General features: G+C 32.8%; 1 protein-coding gene across 7 annotated transcripts; it reads right to left on the reverse strand.

The window, feature by feature from the left end:
- Nucleotides 1–321: 321 nt before the first annotated feature.
- LOC105206986 (nose resistant to fluoxetine protein 6) lies at nucleotides 322–25160 on the reverse strand. Of its 7 annotated transcripts, none has more exons than XM_039459339.1 (16): nucleotides 21200–21599; nucleotides 20639–20875; nucleotides 9317–9579; nucleotides 4088–4281; nucleotides 3848–3942; nucleotides 3386–3613; nucleotides 3070–3283; nucleotides 2714–2882; nucleotides 2522–2601; nucleotides 2197–2292; nucleotides 1998–2127; nucleotides 1545–1719; nucleotides 1309–1451; nucleotides 1118–1237; nucleotides 930–1045; nucleotides 396–803 (listed from the first exon to the last, which is right to left on the reverse strand). In XM_039459339.1, exons 2-15 carry the CDS (start codon nucleotides 20856–20858, stop codon nucleotides 968–970), a joined length of 2205 nt encoding a protein of 734 aa, XP_039315273.1. In that variant the 5' UTR covers nucleotides 20859–20875; nucleotides 21200–21599; the 3' UTR covers nucleotides 396–803; nucleotides 930–967. The 7 variants fall into 7 exon arrangements, with proteins under 7 accessions (XP_039315270.1, XP_039315271.1, XP_039315269.1 ...); XM_039459340.1 differs by having other exon boundaries at nucleotides 401–528; XM_039459336.1 differs by lacking the exons at nucleotides 930–1045; nucleotides 21200–21599 and adding an exon at nucleotides 24670–25160 and having other exon boundaries at nucleotides 322–528; nucleotides 1109–1237.
- Nucleotides 25161–26744: the final 1584 nt, after the last annotated feature.

Raw genomic sequence — 26744 nt, forward strand, 5'->3', positions numbered from 1 at the left:
TCTTTTCGGAGATGGCAAAATAATCGAAAAACAAAGACAGGTTTATGCATTAGACAAAGAGCCTGGTCTTCCTCGAAACATAATCTGCAATGCCAACGTCGAGAAAGTTCTTCGGTCACTATAGCATCCTCTTAATGTGTGAGATACATTATGAAAGTGTGCATTCTTTACACTTTCCGACGCCATTTTGGCTCCAAATCCTAATACATTGAGCTTTATGAATTGCGATATTTTATTAATTAAATGACTTTACTTGCGTTCACTCGCTCGTGGCATGGCACGTTTAGTCTAGGGTAACCGGAACGCGCGGTATTTGAATTACGCTCTCGCACAACAGTGTGGTTAGGTTGTTGCTAAACTGTGGTTGATTCCTGTCATCGTCATCTCTGGGAGTCCTCTCCCTGTCGATACTCGCTTCCGCTCATCGTCCGTGTCATTCAAACCTGGTGCTGTCCCTCTTGGTTCATCAGCGGGACGTTTTCCTTGTTTTGAGATACACCTCCGCAATGCTACCACATTAGCCTTTGGCTGCAAACAGGATGTACAAGCAATTGTTTTACGGTTTAAAAGTTAATATTTTATGTATACGGATAGTTCGAAAAAAGAAAGAAATTTTTATGCGCCAGACGTAACAACCCAGTTAGCACAGGATATCCTATGGACATCCGTTTTAGATCCACACGTCCATGGACATGAAATGGACATCCATCCTATGTCCGATTTTGGGCGTCTATTAAGACTCTTGATTTCTCAGCCGAGAACTCCGAGTTGACAGTAGCGATATTCCGCGGGCAAAATTAGAACTGTTATACATGAAACGTGACCGATGAGATGTTGTCGTGCATGTTATTCTGTTATTATGTGTTTCATTGTAAAAATATGACTTGTCTTGGATGTCCAATGGACGTCCGGCAGATTTGCAAACGTACCTCGAATGGACGCCCATCAGACGTCCATCCATTAGACCCTAATTAAGTATCCATTGGACGTCCCAATGTCTACAGACGGATGTTTGATTGATGTCCAATGGATGTCCATGTGCTATCTGGGAATGTATATACATATATTATTGCATTTCGCATTCACGTTTGCAAAATGATAATCTTACGATTTTTACATTTTTCCTCTGAGACCGGATGAATGTTTGCATTAATGTGGTAAACGGCAATTCTGCCATTAAGGACAATCCGTATGCACAGAAATAAATAATTCCAATATATCCTATAGATGTGGTGAACTAAAAATAAAAATTGTGATAATAAGCGGTTTTTTTGTCGATGTCGAAGTTTTCATTGTTCATGCATTTACCATGGACAGAATCTCTACATGAGCAGATGTTTCACTGTTCAGATTAATTGAATTTATGATAAAAGGATTCAGAAGATAAGCACAGTATGTTAATCTGCTAACAGGAATCCAGATTTTAAATGACAACAGTTTCTTAACGATGCCTGTAATGAAGTCAAGTGTTTGATAAATAAGAATAAAATTATGCTAATTATAATATAAAATTTATCAATAAATTATTAAACTCTTATACTAACTTCCGTGCTTAGTAAAGCAGACAATTACAAGCCATGCTATACCTATGGCCCACACTGTTCTGCTCAATGCAACGTAGATGGCAGTAGACAAAATAGATATATTTCGGTTGTACAAGCCGAATAAAATGGAAATATTGCAAGCAGCTCCAAAAATCCAAAATAAAATTACAGTATTCTGAAATTTTGCACATTATATTAAAAATGTTATAATTTAAATCTAGAGTTAAATAAGTAAATCTGTTTTCTGCTTTATTATAAATAACGATCTCTAATTGTTATTCTTTACATGTTTTTTTTAAAGATGATTCAGTAATTTACATACTTTATAGCTATTCCAACTATTGTTTATGTTTTCAAACTTTCTGTCTAAAATACATATATATATATATATATATATAATATATATATAATAATTCTTTATACATATTTAAAAGTATGTAAGTAATACTCTACCTGTTTTAAATTTAACTTTTTGTTTAGTCTCACTATAATATATCCTGTAATCATTCCAATAATATATGGACCAATTCGAACCCACGGTGGAAAGTATAAGCTATTTGAAAGTCTATCATATTCATCAATGCTGCGATAACAGAAATGCACACATTTATTTAATTACTCTTACGATTAATAAGATGACTTTGCAACTTACGTCGGAACATATTCATTACTATACGAAATATAACCGCTTAGTAGTATTGAGCCTATTAGAAGCATACTTAGTACGGCAACAGCTGTGTAAAAATATCTGAAAGCAGTTTATATTTATTCGGATTTATGCACAGTAAATATGTGTGTAATATCTCTTGATCACGCTTAAAAGAAGAAACATTCAATTTTGAGATATTAAAATGTTTTATTTCTGTTCTCTTTAAACACATAAACATTTTGAAGTATTTGAGAAACAAAGGAAGAAATAAAATATTTTAATATTGCAAAATTACTTCTTTTTTTAGTTCAACAATTGTTTAACTTACATAGACGACAAAATCAAGAGCGCCTGACCGATTATAAAGAATTGCATATCACTAGCTAGATACCAACTCCAGGACATGCACTGTGAGAAAATAAAAAAATTCCATCAACAATTTAAAGTAACCTTTTACATACTTCCGAGCATAATCTTAAACAAATATATAATAAAATTTGATTTAACCAGTGGTTTATACCATTGTATTGTAATCGAACAGATTATTGATGTATAAGAAATTCCTCCACCAATATTTCGCGCAAGTTTCGTGCGATTTTTCTTGACCTACGTAGAATTGCGAGGTCTTGTCGTACCAAGTCGAGTTTAATTGCACTATTCCTAACATCACCATGTAAGGCGGTGTCAATCTAAAAATATATTTTTAGATGTAATTTTAAAAAACACGAAAGGAGCATTCATTATTATCTAGATGTGTTAAATTAAATTATTAAATCGTATTCTTTTATTTTGCTCATTACTGTGCCGTTAATGCTATCTACACTTATAACATTGTCATTGTTCATTGTCTATGCAAATTAAAATGGAAAAACGTACCGGATAAATCTTCTTATTACGTTGACAGAAAATTCCTTCAGCTTTGCCCCATAATTAAATGATATATTCTGTTTTTCCTTTGTTTTATTTTTTAAATATGTGTATGCCAATAAAAATCCACTTAAAAAGAAGAAAGTATCTACTGACAGGTATCCGTTGCTTAGCACTTGAATGAAGAAACTTTCCGATATTCTCAAAAACCATACTTTATTATCTACACACGTGTATGAAATGTTGTTCGTTATGCACATTTGGAAAATGATACGTTAAAAGACATAAATAACCAATTCTATAATTTTCATTTTAATGTACTTACCGATAAAATCTACCATAAAAAGTAAGGAGTGGCACAAAATTATCCAAAACATGGTCAGAAATCTTAAGCCGTGTATAACAGGTATCTCATTGGGACTTACTTTTGTGTTAAATATACTTTTTGTATTAGTATAAATGGAAAAACAGATTAATACTTCCTTAATTCTACTTTTCTCACGTGGTGTTGATGAATCTATCTTCTTTTGCATTTCTATTTCCTCAACCACACCTAAATCATAATTATAAATTTTTGGTATCTATATTGATATAAAAATCTCCCTCGTATTCTTAAAGAAAATCACGCTTATGCTCTATGTAAGTTGCTATTACTTGAGCAATTTATGAAATCAATATCATTTTAATGAAATTTTATAGAAAGATATTTTAAGAATACGAGGAATACGGTATAAGATCAATATTAGGTAGTCTAGTGCCAGAAAAGAAGTTTTATACACATACTTACTAATGGGAGTTTTATTCTTTAGTAAATATTTTTGATATATGAATATATCGTATATTGTGCTGCTTATCATCAAAAAAATGAGTGCTAAAACAATACTGAAAAAATAAAATTAATATGTAAGTATTCTTTTCCATTGCTTTCTAAGATTTTCGGAAAATATTTAATTTAATATATGTACTATATGTTATTATTTGAAATGTAATGTTAGTTTGGTCATATTTCAGACATTTTTCGACATACCATATAACGGGTACCGCACCACTTAATAGCCATTGATGATCGTCCTTTAAAATTTTTACCTGGATTAGGCTGAGGTCCGCGGAATACAGATCATTAATTAAAAGAGCTCTGTCACGAAATATTCTGTCCAGAATGAAGCTTATATCATTCTTGGAACAAGACGCGGGCAAACAGAGGCCAAGCGTAATTACATCCTAAAGCAAAATCTTCTATATAACATACAGTAATATCAGATACAATACTAACAAGATGCATTGTTATTATTTTTTGATATTTTTTTAATAGTTTTTGTAATTTTTAATTATAAAGAAATTTGAATATTTATTAGAGAAATATCGTCGAAAGTTTACATTATATAGGTATATGAACGAGTTATAATATGTATGTCAATTTTAGTGTAATTTTTTCTTTTTGTTATTTATAAAATTAGATGAATGACCTAATCGACTAACTTGTATGTTTTAGTATCGTTTATGTTAGCAACAAATTACTTTGATTTTCTTACATTAAATTTAAACCCAGCAAAAAATGGACGAGAATCGATGTGGAAATCATCAATATTACATCGAAAACATTGAAATCACTTGAAATTTTAAGTTTGTTCCGAAAACTGTGTTTTATATAAGATATTTTTAAAGAAAGATTAATTGTAACACGTATTCAACAGATTCCTAAAGAAAAAAGTTAGGAGTATAAATAAGTTTTGGCCGTTTCACAAAAAATGGCGCCACTAGTATGTTATGGTTGAATTGTCTGTTGCAAAACGTTATATCGTAAGGTTGGACATCTGGCAACAACATAACCTTAAAATATTAGCGATTTTGTATCAGCATCATATATCTTTTTTCGTGCAAATATGTTGAGTTTTGAGCCGAATAAGCGTCATTTGCGGGAACTTTTGATTTACTTCTTTAATTTGAAGAAATCTGCAGCCGAGGCGCATCGATTGCTTGTAGAAGCATATGGTGAGGCTGCCTTAAGGGAGAGAAGTTGCCGTGAGTGGTTTCACAAGTTTAAGAACGGTGAATTTGACGTTGAAGACAAAGAACGTAGCGGAATGCCGAAAGTGTACGAAGACGCGGAATTGGAAACATTATTAGATGAAGATTTGTGCCAAACGCAAGAAGCACTTGCACTTACATTAGGAGTGACTCAACCAGCAATTTCACATCGTTTAAAATCATTGGAAATGAGTCAAAAACAAGGAAACTGGGTTCCATATGAACTGAAGCCGAGAAACGTTGAATGCCGATTTTTCACATGTGAAATGCTGCTTGCCAGGCATAAACAAAAGGGTTTTTTGCATCGTATAGTCACTGGTGATGAAAAATGGATCCACTACGATAACTCAAAGAAGAAGAAATCACGGGGACCACCTGGCCATGCTTCAACATCGACAGCCAAGCCGAACATTCATGGAAAATAGCTCATGTTGTGTATTTGGTGGATCAGCTTGGTGTCGTGTATTATGAGTTGCTCAAACCGAATGAAACCATTACTGGGGCTCTCTACCAAACACAATTGATGAGATTGAGCCGAGTACTCAAGGAAAAACGTGCCCACTACTACTCCAGACACGACAAAGTTATTCTTCTGCATGATAATGCTCGTCCACATGTTGCAGCGCCGGTCAAAACCTACCTGAAAACACTCAATTGGGAAGTTTTACCCCACCCGCCGTATTCACCAGACATTCCTCCTTCTGATTACTACCTGTTTCGATTGATGGCGCATGGCCTGTCTGAGCAACACTTCACATCATATGAAGATACAAAAAAGTGGGTCGATTTGTGGATAGCTCCAAAGATGAAGCATTCTTCCGACGCGGTATCCGTATGCTGCCAGAAAGATGGGAAAAAGTAGTGGCTAGCGATGGACAATACTTCGAATAAAACATTAGGTACCGTTCTTTCACAATAAATGCCCAATTTTTGATAAAAAACGACGGAAACTTATTTATACTCCTAATATATTCTATAAGAACATCGATATTTCATCATTTCGATGACGATTTGACAGGCTTGTGTAGAATCTAGTTAAAAAGTTAAATGTTAAACAAAAATTTAAAAAGTTAATTACCTTTAACTTAATTTAGTTAATTTTAAATGCATTAATTTTTAACTTTAACTAGTTATTTTTAAACATTAATTATTAACTTTTTTTAAGTTAATTATTAGATCTCAGCAACAATTATTCTTTTCATCTGTATAAATGATAATATAATACAACGATACCATTCTCAGCACATGAAGAACGAATGTTTAAGCATATTTACTATTGGTATGAATATTGGTTCATGATTTACGAGAAAAATTAACTGATTACTTTGAAATAATCATATTAAAATTTAATAACTTTAATACTTCAATAATAATACTTTAATTACTTTAATAATTATAAACTTTTAAATAGAATTATATTTTATTGATATATTATATATACATTGTATATATAAAAGGTTATATTTTACACTACATACTTAAAATTATATTTTTAATTTTTTTATTATAAAATGTAAAAGAAGCAATAAATGTCTATATAAAAAACAATATTTCTTTCTTATTTCATATAAACTTAATTTATAAATAAAACAAAAAATGTATTTAATAATTTATAATTGATAATACTATAATTGTTTGGTTATTATAATAATGCAATTTTTAAAAATTACGATATTCTATTTTTATATAAATAATGATTTTTGAAATTAACTTTTATTTTAACTTAACCCTTAAACACGCAAGTTGGTCTGAGAGACCCCATATAAAGTTTCGAACGCTTTCTGTGTGAAGACGAAATGAGATAGAAAGTTCGGACCAAGACGTAAAAAAAATTTGAATTCTCCTCTTTCGATTGATATAGTTAATCAACTTTTTTGGTCAACTAGAATTCGAACGGCACGGCAGCAAAGTTTTGTTAGGGTCAATGCGACTCATATAGTGTGTAAGTGAAACTTTTTTGTGAATATTTTACAGAAAAAAGATGGACAAAATACGTTTCAACAGGTCGGTTCACGGATGTTACTCGTATATACTCTGTCTAAAATTGGAATTTTCCAAAATATATCATAAAACATATCAATTTTCAATTTTAGATACGATTTAATCAAAAATATCTCATATTCGCCTTGTTACATAAGTACTTTGTTTAATAGAAATAACAATGATATAATTTTTTTTTTTTTTAAAGATGAATCTTTAGCTTTAAAATGCCGTATTGTAAAGTTTTTAAAAGTTTTTTGTTGCAAAGATATGATTTAAAAAAATAGTGGATTTTTAGATGCCCAAAAATACCTCATATTCTTCATGTTACATAATTATACTTTTTAAAAGGAATGACTTTACCAAATTTTATTTTGAAAATGTGACTCTTTAGCTTTAAAACGCCGTATTTGAAAGTCCTTAAAAGTTTTTTGTTGCAAAGATATGATTTTTTGAAGGAAAAGTGGATTTGTGACCAATTTTTCATTTTTGCTTGGTTTTTTTTTTATAACTTCACAATAAATTATTTTTCGGCAATGTCGATTGTGCAGTCACACTCCTGAGATTCTGAACTTTTATTTAAAAAAAATTGTAGAGAAATATTGATTGTAATCAAAGTTATAGCTTCTCAAAATTGTAAAAGTCTCCCAGACCCAAAAATGTGTTTCCGTATTTTACAGGACCGGTGTGTTTAAGGGTAATCTTAACGTAACTTTAACTGACAAGAAAAGTCATGGAAATGTCCGCCTCAGATTTAAACAAACTTTTAATATGTTGTAGTGCAGATAAAAATAAGAGACACGTATTTTTTTATACGTGCCCCTTTGCACTTTTAAAGGGTGAAACACTCCTTTGAAGAAAATCGGTTTTTTTCTTTCGAAGCGTATATCGTCAAAACTATAAAAGATAGAAAAAAATGTTATAAATGAAAGTTAAATGGCTCGAAGAGTACTTTATAACAACAAAAACAAATAATTTTTTTTTGATTTTTTTTATACTTAGACAAAGAGAAAAGTTTTCTTCATCTAAGCAAATTAATTTGATTAATTTATAGATATGTTAACATTATCGGGCAAGCCAGTTTACTTTGTAAGTGAGGTAAAACAATACTCGGAGAAGTGACAGACTTCTTTATATTTTGACGTTACAAATTACTGTACAAAATTTAAGAAAAATCAGAATCAGACGTTTATTCGGGTCCTTTCTCAGAGTATTGTTTTACACTAATTACAAAGTAAATTGGCTTGCTACATAATGTTAACACTTCTATAAATTAATCAAATTAAAATTATTTTCTAATACAGATTATTTTAATAATATTTTAATAATACTATTATATATATATATATATATATATATATATATATATAATAAAATATAAATAATATTAAATAATCATTAAACTCTATTAAATATAATCAAATATTCTAACCTAATAAAATAAATAATTTGTCCTGGACAAAATGCAGGACTGGTGACAGCAGCCCCATTTAAAATTTTAATATAAAATCAAAATATAAAAACCTAAAATAAAAATAATAAAAATATCAAAATCCACCACGTCTGATCCACGCTCGGATGCAACATCAAAAAATAAAATAATATTTCTAAATTCCTCTTGTTTAGTAAAGTGTAAAGGAAAAAGTGGGCTCTGTAGATATTATGAGCACAAAAAAATAATTTTAGATATATTTTACTAATATTACTAAACACATAAATAAATTAATGTGAATAAATTAATTGTTCTTAATATATAATACAAGACAATTGTTTATTTTTTCGTTCTAGGGCATTAATTTTTAAATTCATACGAACCAATTCGAAAAACTATTATTTTCGTATGTGATAGTTGTTCATATGTGCTTAAGAATAAGGCTTTAGTAATCCAATTCAATATAGCTGCAGTAAGGAAATAGTATTCGATTCGAGTCGAAATTAAATCATTCTGTGTCTATAATTCATCGAAAAATGTAACACAAATAAATCAAAATCAATAAATATTTTGATTAATTTTCAACAAGTTTTCGATGTCGATTCGACACTAATTCAATGAGTCATTTCTTGCTGGGATGAACTAAGATTTATCTAGATCGTAATAATGTAGAAAGATATACAAAAAAACATGTGCTTTAAATTCAACCAACGTTATTGTTACAATTTGATGATAAAACGGATATTAAGAGATTTGCAGTAAAACACTAATTTAAAAGAGATTTGCTCTAATATAATCTCACGAAACTAAACTTACCTCGGATTGTATATAACTCAAGTTCATGGTACCTATGTGGTACTGAAGAGTACTATTATGCCTTAAATGTGCAACGATATAATTCACTTTAAAAGGCGCAAACTCATTCTGTGGATTGCGATAACGTGTGTTATTTAATATTTGCTTTTCTGCAATGGGAAAAGGAATCCGATTTGTTGTATCAAGGCACTGGCTACGACTCCCCAGCCAAAAATTGTTTCCATACAAGAAACCTGGTTTAGGATTGCCGCTAGAATCTAATACTTGAAGACAAAAATACATAATGTTTATTTACGCAAAAATATTGAATATCAAATTATATTTTTTGATTGATAATTATTTTAAAAAATTTCATCAATTGTTGAAGCCAAAATCACTATTGTGAAAGACAACTTTTAAATATCTCACGTTATCCAGATTTCTCGATATTTTTTATCAATTTTATTAAGTTACTCAATTGCAATTTGTGTCATTAATTTTAATGACAAACCATAATAACGAAATTAAGTATACATTTCCGATATTATTTTGTACGATATTTTAAACACTTTAAAAAGTAAAAAAAGAACAATAATAGAATATATACAGGGTGGGGAAAAAGTACCGGAACAACAAAATATCTCGAAAACTAAGCATTTAGAAAAAAGTGTGTTAGGAATTCAATTTCTCGCTCTATCGATCTATCGATATATCAATAGATTCTTTCACTATCGAGCGTCACCGCTTGCAACGTCACTAGCGTCACTATCTATCTCACTCTATTCGTTCCTTTGTTGTACTTAACTGTTGCATCACCTTTTTCTTTTAATTTACACCTTTTGCATACATTATTTGTTCTGCTGTATATTGTTTTTGTATGCTGTAATCGCTATAAACGCGATTCGTCTCAAATTGTTATCGAAGACCAACTACGATACTTGGAGGATTCAGGCAGAGGCACTATTGATAAGAAATGACACTTGGGGATACATCTCAGGAGAGAAGCTACGACCTGTCATCTCAACAGACGCATCGGCACGAGCGACTTCGCAAGCAGTATACAACGCATGGATCATCGAGGATCGTAAAGCTAAGTTAGACTTTATATTATCCATAAATCCAACCAAATTAAAACAAAGTCGTGGTTGCGAAACATCCAAAGATGTTTGGGATAAACTAAAGTCGATTTACGCGTCTAAAGAACCTGCACGTAAGGCAACTCTTTTAAAGCGTCTCATGCTACATAAAATGCCCAAAGGCGGCAACGTAAAAGATCATTTAAATGAGAGATCTCTTTAATGCGGTCGATAAGTTACAATCCATGAACGTAGATATCAATGGTGACATGTTAGCAATTATTATTTAGTACAGCCTTCCAAATAGTTTTGATACTTTTTGATGCGCGATAGAATCACGCGATGATTTGCCAGATGCCGAGACGTTAAAAATTAAAATAGTTGAAGAAAGCGAAGCTAGAAAACAAAAGTCCCAATAGCTCTTTCGGTACATTGTTTGTAAAACAAAAGGGTTAACAATCTAATGCATCTAAAGCCAACCTACGAAACGCTGACAAAAGGAAACAATCATCATCAAATACACGTATAAGATGTATTTATTGTAAGAAACTCGGGCACAGAGCAGCAAATTGCTTTTTCAAGAAAGCAAAAACGGATAAGAAGACGGATCAAACAAATAAAACTACATTATTAATAAATCACGACAACAAGTCTAAAAAATAGTATTTGGACAGCGGATGCACTTTCCACTTATGCGGCGACAAGTAATTCTTTGTCAGTACCACAAATATTTCCGGCGGATTTAAATTTTCCAATAATACAACCACTAAAGTTGAAGCAACAGGAGACATAAAAGTTACGACAACGGTCAATGGCGAAGAAAGAAACATAAGATTGACGAATGCCTTATTTGTTCCGGATTTGAGAACAAACCTTTTATTGGTAGCCAAGATTGTCGATAACTAGCATCAAGTCCTATTTATTAAAAATTGCGTTTTTGTCAAGGATTTACAAGGTAACACAAAGATAACAGCCAAACGCATTAATAATCTTTTTTATCTGTCCGAAGAATTTTCCCCGGAAGCATGCACGGCAAGTAAGGATAAACAATCGCTAACAAAAACTTGGCATGAGAGACTAGGACATTTCAATGCAAAGGAAAACGCATGCAGCCAATGGCATAAAACTAGAAGCAAAATCAACCTCAATTGATTGCCAAACATGCGCAGCAAGAAAATTGTTAAGCTCCCCATTCCCAACTGGAAATAAGAGAGCTTCAGACCTACTCAATATTATACACACGGATGTGGATCCATGCGAACCAAATCTGAAGGGGGCGCACGATACTTTGTCACCTTTATAGACGACCATAGTCGCTGGTGCGAGGTATATTTTATGAAAAATAAAAACGAGGTTGTAGACAAGTTTCAAGAATTTATGAGGATGGCAGAAAACCAAACTGGACGAAGGATAAAAGCCGTTTAATCGGATAATGGGAAGGAATATTGTCATTCCGAACTAGATAGCTTGTTCAAAAAACGCGGAATTCCCTGTCGTCTAACAGTAACCCATACACCCGAGCAGAATGGTGTTGCAGAACGCAAAAACCGCACTTTAGTAGAGGTGGCGCGGTGATGATCCAATCTAGACGACCACCTTCATTTTGGGCAGAAGCCATCGCAACGGCTAACCATATTAGAAACCGTTGCATCACCAAAAGCTTGGACTCTGGTACTCCTTTCAAAAAGTGGACAGGTAGACGCCCAAATATTTGTTACTTCAGAACTTTCGGTTGCAAGGCATTCACTCTAAATAAATCTCCAAATAAAGGCAAATTCCAAGCTCAAAGCCTGGAAGGCATTTTTGTTAGATACCTAGAAGTATCAAAAGCTTATCGTGTATGGCTCCCAAATGATAAAAAAATTCACATTTCTAGAGATGTCAAATTCTTTAATGAATTTAGCTCAAAAAGATTGTCGGAGGACATCATCTTTGAAGAGACAAGGAGCGGCCATCTCAAAATTCTGAGGGACGTCGACCCAAATTATCGAAGAACCTAAATTCTAATTGGATATGACCACGATCCGCATCTCATACAAAATCAACTTCAGAAAGACTCATCGTTGATGAAGAAGAAGAAGCTGAGATTGAGGTAACCATACCTCTCAAACGAGGACCGGGACGCCCAAAAGGAGCAACAAATAAATCAACTCTTCCGAAAGAATACGACTTAAAAAGCAGGAGCAAACAACGTACGCAATCACTTATAACAATTGAATCGTCAGAAGATGAAGCAGAAAGCCATGATTTAATGTACGCTTTGTTTGCGGGAGAGATCTCTTTCTCTGACACTGTTACAAGCTCAAATGCTACAGAATGGAAGGATGCGATTTATGACAAAGTCAATAGTCTCGTAGCTAATGATACGTGGAATTTAGTCAAAAGACCGAAGAATGGTAACATTGTCGGTTGTCGAACGGTCTTAAAAAATAAATATGGGGGAAATGGAAGATCAGAACAAAAGAAAGCTCGAATTGTTGCCAAAGGTTTTTCCCAACGCCCTGGAATCGTTTTTCAAAACACTTTTGCGCTAGTGGCAAGACTAGGATTAATGAGACTATTAGTTGCCCTATCAACTGAACTAAGGAATGACAATATCATAACTAGATGTTGCCTCAGCATACCTGCATGAAAACATGGACACCACACTATATATGGAAACGCCAAAACTTTTGGAGGAAATGCTCACAAGAATGATACAGATTGAACCTACGAGAAAGCTTCAAAACAAAACTGAGATTATGCTGTTGTTACAACTTCATAAAGGATACACAGTCTGTCTCTTACAAAAGGCACAGTACGGACTACGCCAATCTGGACGCCAATGGTACTTAAAACTTTTTGACACACTCAAAAATGCCGGACTTACTCCCACAAATGCGGACCCATGTGTCTATACATACAGAGAAAGAACCATTCTAATATATGGCAATGACATTCTAATTGCATCGAAGGATCATACAATGGTAAAAGGCATAATCAACACACCGAAGAAGAGCTTCACTCTTAAGGATCTCGAACCAGCGGACTACTGCTTAAGTATAAATCATTCAGAACGAGGACTCCTTCCACCTTTCCCAAGCAGGATACATTAAAGTTTTGCTAAAAAAATCGGAATGTCCGACTGTAAACCCGCTAGCACTCCAATGGTTAGTGGCACCAAACTGGATGCTGCAGATCCTGAAAATGCGGACGACTCAGTCCCTTACAGAGAGCTCATAGGCAGCCTTATGTATTTGGCTCTAAGCACCAGACCGGATATAGCTCACGTTAACGTATTGAGCCAATTTAATTGCAATCATGGGAGAAAGCACTGGATGGCCGCAGAACACGTGCTCAGATATTTGAAGAGTACTATTAACTACGCTCTATGTTTCAAGCGTACTGGCACCGACTAGAAACTATTAAATACCGTCAACCCTGGGTAATTTTTCGGGGCCGTCACTGGGGCCCCAGGGGCCCGGCGGTAATTGAAGAGCGATGACATTATCGACTATATGATTGTTAATACAAATATTTGAGTGATACCTTATTAAAATTTTGATTTTTTAATTATACAAATACTTCATAAGCAAGTATGCATACTTATATTTAATAACATCATTGTATATTGCTTTAAAATTGTAATTCTTTTTGATCACTTATTATCTCTGTCAATTATCAAACTTGGATGTTAACATCAAAACTGCAATTTTTAATAAAAATCGAGAATTTTCAGGTTACAAATACGTAAGCATATCTATGAAACTTCAGGATAACAATAAATTATAAAATTAGTACTGTATTGTCAGTTTATCATTAAAAATTTAATAGTCACACAAACTCCCGTAAGGTTAGCAGTCTTTAATAGTCTCTCGTCGGTGGTACTGGAGAAAGTCTTCGCGGCTACATAGATGCCGACTGGGGCAATTGCATACCCTATCAGCCAAACGTGAACAAACAGATTATTCGGAGACTGGTATCAATTTAAGGCAACAGATTTCACACAGACTCTGCAATATCTGCGGTGTCAGCAAACTGCTGTCAGAAATAAAACAAAAACTGTTGGCGTCATATGCTGACAGCACGGCGTGCTCGCATGGTGCTGTCATTCTACTGACATAGAATATCAACAGGTTTTGTCAACAGAACGTAAGCAGAATTTGATATCAGTTCAATCTGCTAACACGTCTTGATCGAATCTGGCGTCATCTTGCCGACACAGTGCTAACATTATGTTTACTGGGTAATTGACAGACGTTCTTATACTGGTATAACGTTTATTCTTGCAGGAGAAGCTATTTTCTGGGAATCGCGAAAACAAAGAACTGTTGCTCTTTCCTCGACCGAAGCCGAATATATGGCATTCACAGACGCAGCCAAGGAAGAGGTGTATCTCATCAATTTCCTAACAGAGCTGGGCTTCGAAAAATTAGTCAAGATCATCATTTACAATAATAATCAAGGAGCAAAACAGTTGGCGCATAATCCTGTTTGCCACGGAAGGTCGAAGCATTTAGACATCCGTTATAACTATATTCGAGAAGTACTTCAGGACCAGACCATAACCGCCCCCCGCTCCTCGGGCCGCAGTGGCCCGTCAGCCAAAAGGCGGCGGGGGTGCGGGAGATCAGCTGCCGTCGACCCCTCCCTTCCCACAATTAGGGAGGAGGAGGAGAGCGACGGCGCTAACACAGAGAAGGGGAGACCCTCCTCCCCAGCGGCTGATGGCCCCGCCTTCGTGACGCGCAGTCGGGGGAGGAGGGGGGCCCCTCGCAAGAATGGTGAACCCGGCGAGGCAGACCCGACGTGACGGTCCGGGGGGGACGACTCTGCGATGTAACGCGGAGCCGTACCCCCTCTTTGCCTCGCCGGGCTGGGGGGAGAGGGAAGTTTCTCCCTCTCCGACCCCAGGGTAGCTAGGAGGACAGCGCCGCCGTTACAGTGCGGCGCGAAGAGGCCCGGGGCTACGGCGGGGGCCGGATACCCCGGGCTTTACCACCAAACCACCAGGGGAAGAGGTGGGGGGGGGCTGGTGTCCCCCTCCCCCGACCTAGGGCAGATCAAGCCCTGCCGGGTGCACCCACGTTAGGGTGCACCCGGCGTGTCGAATCGGCCTAGGCCGACTGAGTCCGGAAGTATGCTGCACGCGTTCCCGGAGCCCCTCAGTCACGAACCAGGGCAGGACACCCGGAGAGGTTTTAATGGGTATGTCCCCACCGACACGTCGTCGGCGGAGAAGAGCCCCACATAACTACCAGGCATCCCCCGGGGCCTGGGGTATGCGGTAACGCATTCCTCTCCGTTATATAAAAAAAAAAAAAAAAAGGGGGGGACCAGACCATAAAACTGAAATACACACCCACGGAGATGATGCCAGCAGACGTTCTCACCAAGTGCTTACCAAAAAGAAAACACGAGTTCTGCGTCAGTGAGTTTAGTCTGATGTCTTTTCACGGCAAAAAACGTCAAATTGAGGGAGAGTGTTAGGAATTCAATTTTTCGCTCTATCGATCAACCGATATATCAATAGATCCCTTCACTATCGAGCGTCACCGCTCGCAACGTCACTAGCGTCACTATCTATCTCACTCTATTTGTTTCCTTGTCGTACTTAACTGTTGCATCACCTTTTTCTTTTAATTTACACTTTTTGCATACATTATTTGTTCTGCTGTTTTCGTATGCTGTAATTGGACTCAAAGTTACTCTGTTCTTATAACTATAATAAAGTATTTCTTTCAACGTAATCAGCACAAGTTCTCCTTCCACAACCTCTCGCCCTAATAAAGTGTTTCAAATAAAAATTGTAGGGTTTCAAAAGATCTATTTACTGATATTATTAGTTTGACCTTGGATGTGGTCGCCAAGGTCAGATCAAAATCATATTAACTTTTTTAAATTTAACACCCTATTCTTGATTCCAGAATCTAATAGCTGGTATCAAGACCAAAATCCTACAAGAAAGTTTATTTTTGTTGAGTACTTTCCAAATTGTGAAGATTGAAAGCTACAGTGTACTGTAACTTTCAAGCGTCATAACTCGAAAAGTATTTTATGAAAAATAACTTTTGATTGAAATTTATAGAGTTACAACGGTATTACACAATTTACACATAACATCAAAAACGCCCATTTTGCCATTCCTGGGGTTGAGCGGGAAAAGGGGGGAGGGTGAACAAAATCTTAAATATGTGAGGTTATATAAAATCAATTTCACAATGTAGGGGCATTGAAAGAAATTTCAACCATATTCGTGATCCAAACTTCAAGCACGAATCTAGAAACGAAGAATTGAGAGCACATGCGCTATTCATAAATGGCGCGCGCGTGCACACACAAACACACACATAGCAAAGGGGATTTAGAGTCGTTAATTACTGTCGAATTGACGAACCATAGGGTCCCTGACTCTTTGGGGCTCCGGAAGTATGCTGCACGCGTTCCCGGAGCCCCCCAGTCATGGACCTGGGCAGGATACTCGGAGAGGTTTTATCCGGAGAGCACGTCGCCGTCGGGGGAGAGCCCCACATAACCACCAGGCCTCCCCCGGGGCCTGGGGTATGCGGTAACGCATTTCCTCTCCGTAAAAAAAAAAAGGATCCCTGACTCTCCTGTGAAATACATTTGCACACACGTACATACACAGCAGAGAGGGTGTCGTTAACTACTGCACAAGCACGCACATCGCACATACCTTCCTACATGCACTTTTATCCATACGTGTCGGCAAAAGAAAGTCCGGAGAATCTTTCTTAGTCCTGAACTTTACACTACTGCAAAATCTCAATGTTTAAATGATCATAACTGTACAAAAAAACATTGTAGAGACCTTGGCGACATCGCGTTGTCCTCGTCTCGAAAAAACCTTTCAAAGGAACCTTCACACAACCCCACATGGCATTTAAGATTTTATCGCCCCCCTCCTCTCCTTTTCCTCGCCCTCCAGGGATAGCAAAATGGGTGTTTTTGGTGTTATGTGACACTATAGATTGTGTGATACCATTGTAACCTTATAAATTTCAATCAGAAGTTATTTTTTATTAAGCACTTTCCAAATTTTTTTTTTATGACGCTTGAAAATTACAGTACACTGTAGCTTTCAAGCTTCACAATTCGAAAAGTACTCAACGAAAATAAACTTTTTTGTAGGGCTTTGGAAAGGTCTTGACATCAGCTATTAGATTCTGGAATCAAAAATAGGGTGTTCTATTTAAAAAAGTTAATGTGATTGTGATCTGACCTTGGTGACGTCATACAAAGTTAAACTGATAACATTATTAAATAGATTTTTTGAAACTCTACAACTTTTATCTGAAATATTTTTTTCTAAAATGCTTAGTTTTCGAAATATTTTGTTGTTTCGGTATTTTTCTCCCACCCTGTATAGGGGAGACCGAGGATAAAATTTCCAATTTTAAGAAAATATCAAAAATGACTAGTAAAATAATTTGTTGTTCCTTTCACTATTGACTGATTTATCATCAAATTTATTGTATTTTAGGATTATAAGGTTAATTGTAGTATATTATCATTGATTTTTGTACAAAGTTATTTATAAGTGTCAGAGTCAGAAAGGAACGTTTTATCCTTTCATGGGGTTAGTTGTTACTGCACTGGGGTAACTTGTTACCAAAAGATACAGTCATTTAAAGAAAAAAAAAACATTTTTTAATAAATCAAAACACGTGAATTATATTTATAATTAATATTTAATGAGCTAACGAGACAATCAGCTACATTAAAGCTAAACAACTGACATTTATATTTAATTATAATTATGTTAACAATCATAGAGTTTATAATAATTATAAACCACATTTAAAACTATATTCTTTTGTGACAAACATTTGTATTTATGATCAGTACTTTGAAATGATCTTTACGATCCTTCTAAATAATAAATTTAAAAATCTAATCTAAATAATAATAAAATAAAAAAATGATCAGCTTTTTAGGACAACAATATTAAAATAATCTTTGTGATCTTTTTACGTACATAATTTAAATAATAATAAAATAAAAAAAAATCAACTTTTTATTGTTCTTAACCTTTTATTGTTCTTCTTTTAGAAAAACAATAAAAAGTTAAATATTAAAAACTTAAAGAAAGCAGAAATAAGAACATTTTATTAAAATAAAAAATTTTGTAACTATGAAAACATGGCGCTACTGGATAAGAAAAACAAGGAAAAGAATTGACAGAACAAATGCAATAAATGTAACACTTGTAAAATATGCGCTATAAAAACAATTAGAAGTAAGTTACAGATTAAGTTTCTTTAACATTTAAATAACATTGTAAGTTATTATAATTTTCTAAGTTACTATTATACTTTACAATATTTGATTATTAGATAGATATTTAAATATCTAATAGCGTCAAGTTTTTGTAGTTTAAAAATTTTTTATTTTAATAAAATTTTCTCATTTCTGCTTCCACTTTAATTCTTTGAGATTAAATGTTGTATATTCCATTAAAACTTTTTCTGTTTTTTGTTATATGTTCGCATCTTATAATAAAATGAGAATTGATATAGACAACTGCACATATGCGACAGAGCAAATTTTTCCAGAGTAACAACGTACTCCAAATTACGGTAACAACTAGTACTCCAAATTACGGTAACAACCATTTGACACATGTAACATCTTGATACAATTTTTTGCCTACATATTAAAATGGACAAATAAATACTAGTGTATCATATTTCTGAACGTATATCCATTTACATAAACACAATAAATAATAGGAACTACTTTAAATAAGCGAAATAGACCAAAAAATTACGATGGACAAATATTTACTTATTTTATTTACGAGCATGTTTTTACACAGACCGCGGCGTAAATTAAGTTAAACGTTACTTGCGATATTAAAATAGTTACCGCACTTGTGTGATCGGTTGTTGTTTTGTGACGTAGAATCATAGAACTTAGAACATATTGCTATTCTTTTTAATTTTGAAATTATAACTACCGTAACAACGTACCCCAGAAACATCTTACCCCGGCCTCCCCTACTAATACAAAATATTGTTCGATTGAATCGAAATAATACTAATTGTAAAAGACAACGTTTTTATTGATATTTTATTATTTATTTGAACTAACTTATACTCATATCGTTCCTATCATGCTATGATAATGTTAAAAACTATTTAGAGTTTAGATGTAAATGCGGGAATTTCTATTGGACACGTACGTTGTGTATCTAAGAGAGGGTTTAATATACTTTTAGCTTTACCGTTCTCTAAAAGAATATATTTGAAAACTTATCTAATCAAATAGGTGATGAGTGTCACTTTTCAAATTCATAATAATGAACAATTTACCGTTTTAATAACGAACAATTCATTGCGTCATATATTGAGAAAGCTTAAAAATTTGTAATAACGCAACAATTTGATATAAAACAGTTTTTTATATTAAATCTCTTCAAATAAATAATATTTTGAACTTCAAGATAAGTTCACTTTTTTAGTGAATCAATTTTTTAAACTGGATTAATTGAATTTATTGTTTGAAACTTGTACTGAATCATTTTGTGCTTATTAATTACACACCATAATTTAAAAAATTTTTTAAATATAAAATAATTAAAAATAAAATTTTAAACAATAACAAGTTATATTGGAGTGACGAAATTAAAACAGAATATTAGAATGCGTATATTAGTCACAGCGGTCCTTAATACTTATAATTTTTAATTTTTACAATCTCCAGCTTAAACTGCTGCACCGCATATTTGTTAGATTTGAAACACAGTCATGAAGCCGGTGCTTTTAGGAGCATATACATATATAATACCTCTCCTCCTAAAAAAAAAACTGTAAAGCATTTTATTGCAAAAAATAACATCTCAACCAAAGTTCGAACTTGGATCTCTTGTGCAGGCTGCCATTAAAAATTATATTTTAATTGTAAAATATCTGAGGATAAAATCAATGACTTTAAAAATATAATTTTGTATATAGGTAAAATAATTATTTAAAATATTGAGAAAGAGAAAAAGAGTTACTTCTAGTTGTATAAATATGTAATAAAGTCGTATTATATATCTTATTTTATAAATATTACGTTTATGAATAATTATCTGCTTTATTTTTTATAAACAAAAATAGAAGAACGAGATTCAAGTCAGTTTTGACAACTAGACTCTCACCTTCAACAACTCGCGTAATAAAACAACTTAACATAAAATAGAATAATGAGAAATTTTGATTAATTTTCTTGACTTTGCATTCAGTTTATTGATATAATCATGTTTTAAACAAATTTTACTTACTTTTCAAGCCCCACAATATTCGTTGATCGACAGCGTCTCGAAAATTATGTAATTGTATTCCACATGTTGTCGAATTGAGAAGATTGGCTCTCGAGGCGACAGCATAAGCAGGTAATAAATGAAATCCGTTATCCTCGTTAGATCCGTGAAATTGTGTAGATACACAGAATACGACGGAATGGCAGAGATACAAAGCAAACATAAGCCGCTGATACGACATAATGGATGTTTTAGCACCTAAAAATGACAGTAACGTGTTTACTTCACATGATGACCAGTCGAAAGTTATATTTACGGCAAATTTATTTAGGTATTTATAAAATAAAACAAGTAGCTTTTTTATTAATACGTTCAGTATACTATATTTATACTTTATTATGCAAATCCTTATCTTATTTTTATCAGGTTGTTTGGAAAGTTCGCTTCAAATTTTCTATATGAGTTCAGAACGCGATACATAGAAAATTTGAAACAACTTTCCGAACAACCTATAGTAATAAAATTGAATTAAATTAAGACATTAAGAAAATATATAATAGAGAAGAGTGGGGTAAATTGGACCTGTTTTTGCTCTCTATAGGGCGCAAATAAAGTCCGATCGTAAACTGAAGGTGCTGTCATTCTAAAATAAAAGCAGCAACTCATTTGATGAACGACAAGTGTGGATTTATTGGAGTTATTATCCTAGCGCCAGATCTGTCTGATCAAATCATTAATGCAATGTATAATTTGAATATAAATCGATATTTGAAAGAAGTATCAAATGATTGAAGGAAGGTATATAAATGATTCTAATGCTTATTGTACGTTTTATTTAACAACATGAGTTTTAAAAGCCTCAGCGCTGCGTGTTTTTTTTCTGGCTACAGACATTTGTAATCGGATTAATTAATAAGTAAGATAAATACATAATAAATAAATTTAAGTTTGTATATTTTTATTTAATCATTTGATACTTGTTTCAAATGTCTTTATTCAAAATCAGGAGGCGCGGTCGCGTCTCGCGGTATTTTTTTTTTTTTTTTTTTTCATCATCAGCGTTAGCGTCATCATCAGCGTCAGCGAGAAAGACCAGCGCCTCTTTTACGCGAGTCAGCGAGTTCAAGCATAATGAGATTATCAGATCTCAGTAACGGCTGAACCGATCAAGTTCCGAGTAGTCTCAATCGATAGCTTGAGGAAAATTGCATAATAAAAGTGTTTTTATTTTTTCTCTCCGTGCCCTACGAGCGGAGATATCGCGACGCAAAGTCCAAATCTCGACGATTTACATTTAAGATACGTCATTATTATTATCGTCGCCAAGCGAATCTTGTCCAGTACATTTTTTCGACACGAGTAACGAGTGGCGCTCGTTACTACACTATATTAGAGTCCCTAGAAGTGGAGAGTCTGGACATTTCGGGGTTCCACGTGGACTGCACCTAAAATGGCAGCACCAATACGGATCCTTATTTAATCCTCTTTAGCCAATGCGATAACAGCATACAACACGTTTATGTGCACACAATGATAAACATACACACACATAAGGTATACATATGTATACATATATGTACATACACTGACATATTCATCACCGACATTTTAGGGGCAGATGTCCAGACTCTCTACTTCTAGGGACTTTACACTATATCAGCCCGCATGCAACCATGTGATGCATCACGATGGCCGCGAGTGTCGCGACAATGATTGTCGTGATATCATGGCTTTCCTAACCCGTAACCTGAACTGAATCGGCAATATATCTCGGTTTGCGGGACAGACGACATTCTTTTTGCCGATCATCGCTAAGAGAAACTTGTATATGTTTTCGACACGGAGTGGTGCTCATTATAGCCGTTTTATGTGATTATGGGTGCGTTCCTTTTCATGCATAACATAACATGCGATTCACGCATAACATAACATGCGATGCATCATTTATCCTTGTTGTTTTTCAACTAACTAACGTTAAACGAGGATATATAATGCATTATGCACGTCATGCGCATCTCATGTGATGTGATGCATGTATATCGTATGGTACTATTTCTGTATTTTAACAGAGAAATTTTTCTATGCTAACCCATGTGGTACTCTCTTTAATTCTATACAAAACCTAAGTGATTCTATTTCTGCATTTTCATTGAAAAATCTTCCTATTCCTAACCCAAGTAGTATTTACCCAAGTGGTACTATTTGTGTATTTTAACAGAAAAATTTTTCTATGCTAACCTATGTGGTAATTACGTTTAACTTTAAGTCTACAAAAGTATATTATTGCTTAACACTACAAAACGCGTGATATCAGTACAAAATTACCTTTTCAAAAAAATGTAAAAAAAAGGCGGTATTTATGTGTGTGCGCGCACCTTATCTTTAATTTTACCTAAAAACACAAGTGATACTATTTCTGTATTTTAACAAAGAAATTTTTCTATGCTAACCCATGGTACTCTCTTTAATTTCTATACAAAACCTAAGTGATTGTATTTCTGCATTTTCATTGAAAAATCTTCCTATTTCTAACTCAAGTAGTATTTACTTAAAAATAAATATTTTTTATTTATTTAATCCAACCTAAATGTATTCTTCCCAAAAAATGTATGAAATTTTTAAATTGCGCCATTTATAAAGAGAATATGTTGCTCTTTGAAATAATTGCTGTACTACTTTTAACAAATAAAATGCAAGTGATAGTATCTTTATTTTTTAAATAAAATCCAGGTATCTTTAATTCCTTTTTAAATAAAATTCGAGTGATACTATCTGTGTATTTCTATTGAAAAATTTTTCTGTTTTAACCTAAGTAGATGTACTTAATTTTAAAAAGTTTCAAAGGAATATATAACATTTAATCTTAAAGAATTAAGGAAAAAACAGAAATGAGAAAGTTTTATTAAAATATAAAATTTTTTAACTACAAAAAATTGCCGCTGCTAGATAAGAAAAGCAATGAAAAGAATTGACATAAGAAAGAATGCGATAAATGTAACACTTGTAAGATATGCGTTATAAAATAAAGTAATTACGCGAAGTAAGTTAATGAGTAAATTTCTTCAACACTTGTTTCTTTTACAAGTAACATTGTAAATCATTATAATTTTTACAAGTAACATTGTAAATTATTATAATTATCTAAGTTACCATAACTATTATAATAAATATTTTACAACATTTTATTTAGATATTTAAACATCTAGCAGCGGCAATTTTTTGTAGTTAAAAAATTTTATATTTTAATAAAACTTTCTCATTTCTGTTTTTTCCTTAATTCTTTAAGATTAAATGTTATATATTCCTTTGAAACTTTTTAAAATTATGTACATCTACTTAGGTTAAAACAGAAAAATTTTTCAATAGAAATACACAGATAGTATCACTCGAATTTTATTTAAAAAGGAATTAAAGATACCACTTGGATTTTATTTAAAAAATAAAGATACTATCACTTGCATTTTATTTGTTAAAAGTAGTACAGCAATTATTTCAAAGAGCAACATATTCTCTTTATAAATGGCGCAATTTAATGATTTCATACATTTTTTGGGAAGAATACATTTAGGTTGGATTAAATAAATAAAAAATATTTATTTTTAAGTAAATACTACTTGGGTTAGAAATAGGAAGATTTTTCAATGAAAATGCAGAAATACAATCACTTAGGTTTTGTATAGAAATTAAAGAGAGTACCATATATATTACATTAATAACTAATACACAATTATTAAACTACATGAAATTGCATGAGCATTCTAGTATTTATTAAATTACCTTGAATTAAAAATTAAATATATTTTTTTCTTTTGCAATTTTCTTTTGTTCTCGTTATTATACAACTCTGTATTTTACTTATTTATTAATGTATTATATTGTTTTTTTTTATTAGATTGTTTCTAGATTTGAAATTCTGATAGCAACGTTGAAATAATTGCAAATAACATGCCAGCAACAAACAAACACGTTGCTGTGGGTAACACCCGATTATCCTTGTCACTTATTGGCTATAATATGTATATAAAAACTTAATCAAATAAGATTGTAATAACCTTGAAGGTATCACAAGATACAACTGCACTAGAAGTTTAAAAGCTACTAATGCTGAACGGGTCTACCAGTTGCTTTTGATACTTGACACACACACACACACACGCACGCACGCACGCACGCACACGTACGCATGGGTTGCGAGCATTAAGTAAAACACATGTATAAACAGACATATTGTATGTAAAAATGAGTATAGCACATATAATATGGAATAATGGCTTTCATGAAGCTTTTATTGAAGGTTATTAAGGTTATAATGTAAATTTTATGCAGTGTGCCAAAATGTTACTTACATCTAAGGCAAGATCTATGTAAGTTTAGCATAAGAAATAAAATTTTGTAAAGCTACTTATTTTTGGTGTAAGGAATCGAAGTATAAAGGATCAACGAATAAATTTGTTTTATGTTTTACTCAAACTCCAGCCTTCAATATAAAGTTTAATTACTTCATATATCATGGTTGGAAAAGTTACTTTGTAAAAATAACTAGTTACAGTTACAAGTTACTAACGTTAAAAAAATAACTCTCCTACCGTAAAAGTCGTATGTGATAAAATCATATACGATCGTATATGATATTGTTACATGTGTTTTTGGGATGCGATCGTATGTGCATAATATACGATTCATATATCTATCGCATACGAAAAAAAGCGCAAAGTTTCTTTGAAATATCTACATAAATATGTATTATATTACACCACATAATCCCAATAAGCAACATAATATTTTTATAATATTTGAAAAAACAATTTTTGCAAAAAAATCCATTCTTAAGAATTTTTTTCGGAAATTCCCGAGCGGTTTCTCATCCAAATCGCAATCCCGGTGAACATTGCTTGACTTCCAAGATCGCTGATTCTTCATGATGACCTGTGACACTTTATGCTGATATGCGTATATAACTGATAAGTCAGGGCAATATACGTTGTCGAAAAAATGAAATGTGTATAATTAAAGCATAATATTTATATTTAACATACAATATATAAAATTATTATTAATTTTATTAGTTAATAAAATAGTTCTTTTACTATTTTCACAAATGCGAAATAGCATCTAAAATAACTTTTGTTATTTGTTTAAATAAGAATGCAACTAAAAAATATATACAAAATACTCAAATTAAATAAACGGCGTGCCAAATTAATTTTTAGTCATAACGCAGTTCTAAATTGAACAAGATTTGAGTAAAGTATATAAAAATCACACAAACAATACAAGCACAAAGATTTAGCTGTAATCGTTGAAGGCATTCTTGTTCAATTTGTATTGATCGTTATAGTTATCGACTAGATATTGTTATAATTATTCAAAAAGTAACGAAAAGTTACTTTTCAGTTACTATTCTGTTTTTTCTTGTAATACTTTAAAGTATTGATAATTTAAATACTAGACTTTTACTAGACTTTTTCTAACATTACTCAATTATTTTATTTATATTAGATCATAGTATCAAATTTAGAGACGCTATTGCTTGAAATTCAGTGAGGAACAAAAGTAAAAATTATTTCTGTGTTGATTTGTATTATTTGCTGGAAAGCATCTCACGTATTATATCATTAATTGTGTAAGATGTATGTGATATATCTTTATTAATTACTTATATGTACGTACACATAAAAGATATGTGAAAACTGCATTCTACATTCAAATTTATGTAGAACTTAAATCCAAAGGCATTTTGATAGAATAATATCGATCGAAACGTAAACTAATATTTCTTTTAATGATCAAAAAAATTAGTGAAAAGACCGATTAGTATTTATATATTATACAATTTTATTTGAAAAAAATAGAAAAAGGTACAGCACGCAATAACAGGCAATATATGAAGTAAAACAAATACAACAGCAAAAGGAAAGGACAATATAATATGTATATGGTTCTGTAACGCTACAGAAAAGGAATACAGTTTTAAAATTTTACTAAAAATTTTTATATCCTTTTTTAAAAAAAGTTGCTATTCAATTATATCATCATGAAAATAATTTCTTTCCTTGTACATGGTGTCATTACAGAACTACCGATGCAAACATATGTTCAACTGCATTTATTTACTAATAGTAAGCGG

Source organism: Solenopsis invicta, unplaced genomic scaffold (genome assembly GCF_016802725.1).
Source record: "Solenopsis invicta isolate M01_SB unplaced genomic scaffold, UNIL_Sinv_3.0 scaffold_321, whole genome shotgun sequence".
NCBI classification, from domain to species: Eukaryota; Metazoa; Arthropoda; class Insecta; order Hymenoptera; family Formicidae; genus Solenopsis; species Solenopsis invicta.

Bases quoted from the DNA above. Each gene is read 5' to 3' on its own strand.
- LOC105206986 (XM_039459336.1), bottom strand. From the start codon at position 20,858: ATGTCGTATCAGCGGCTTATGTTTGCTTTGTATCTCTGCCATTCCGTC. The intron at 3,943-4,087 runs GTATGTCGAAAA...TTATTTTTTCAG, and splicing joins GGTGCGGTACCCGTTATATG to TATTGTTTTAGCACTCATTT. The intron at 2,883-3,069 runs GTACGTTTTTCC...ATATATTTTTAG, and splicing joins GTAATAAGAAGATTTATCCG to ATTGACACCGCCTTACATGG.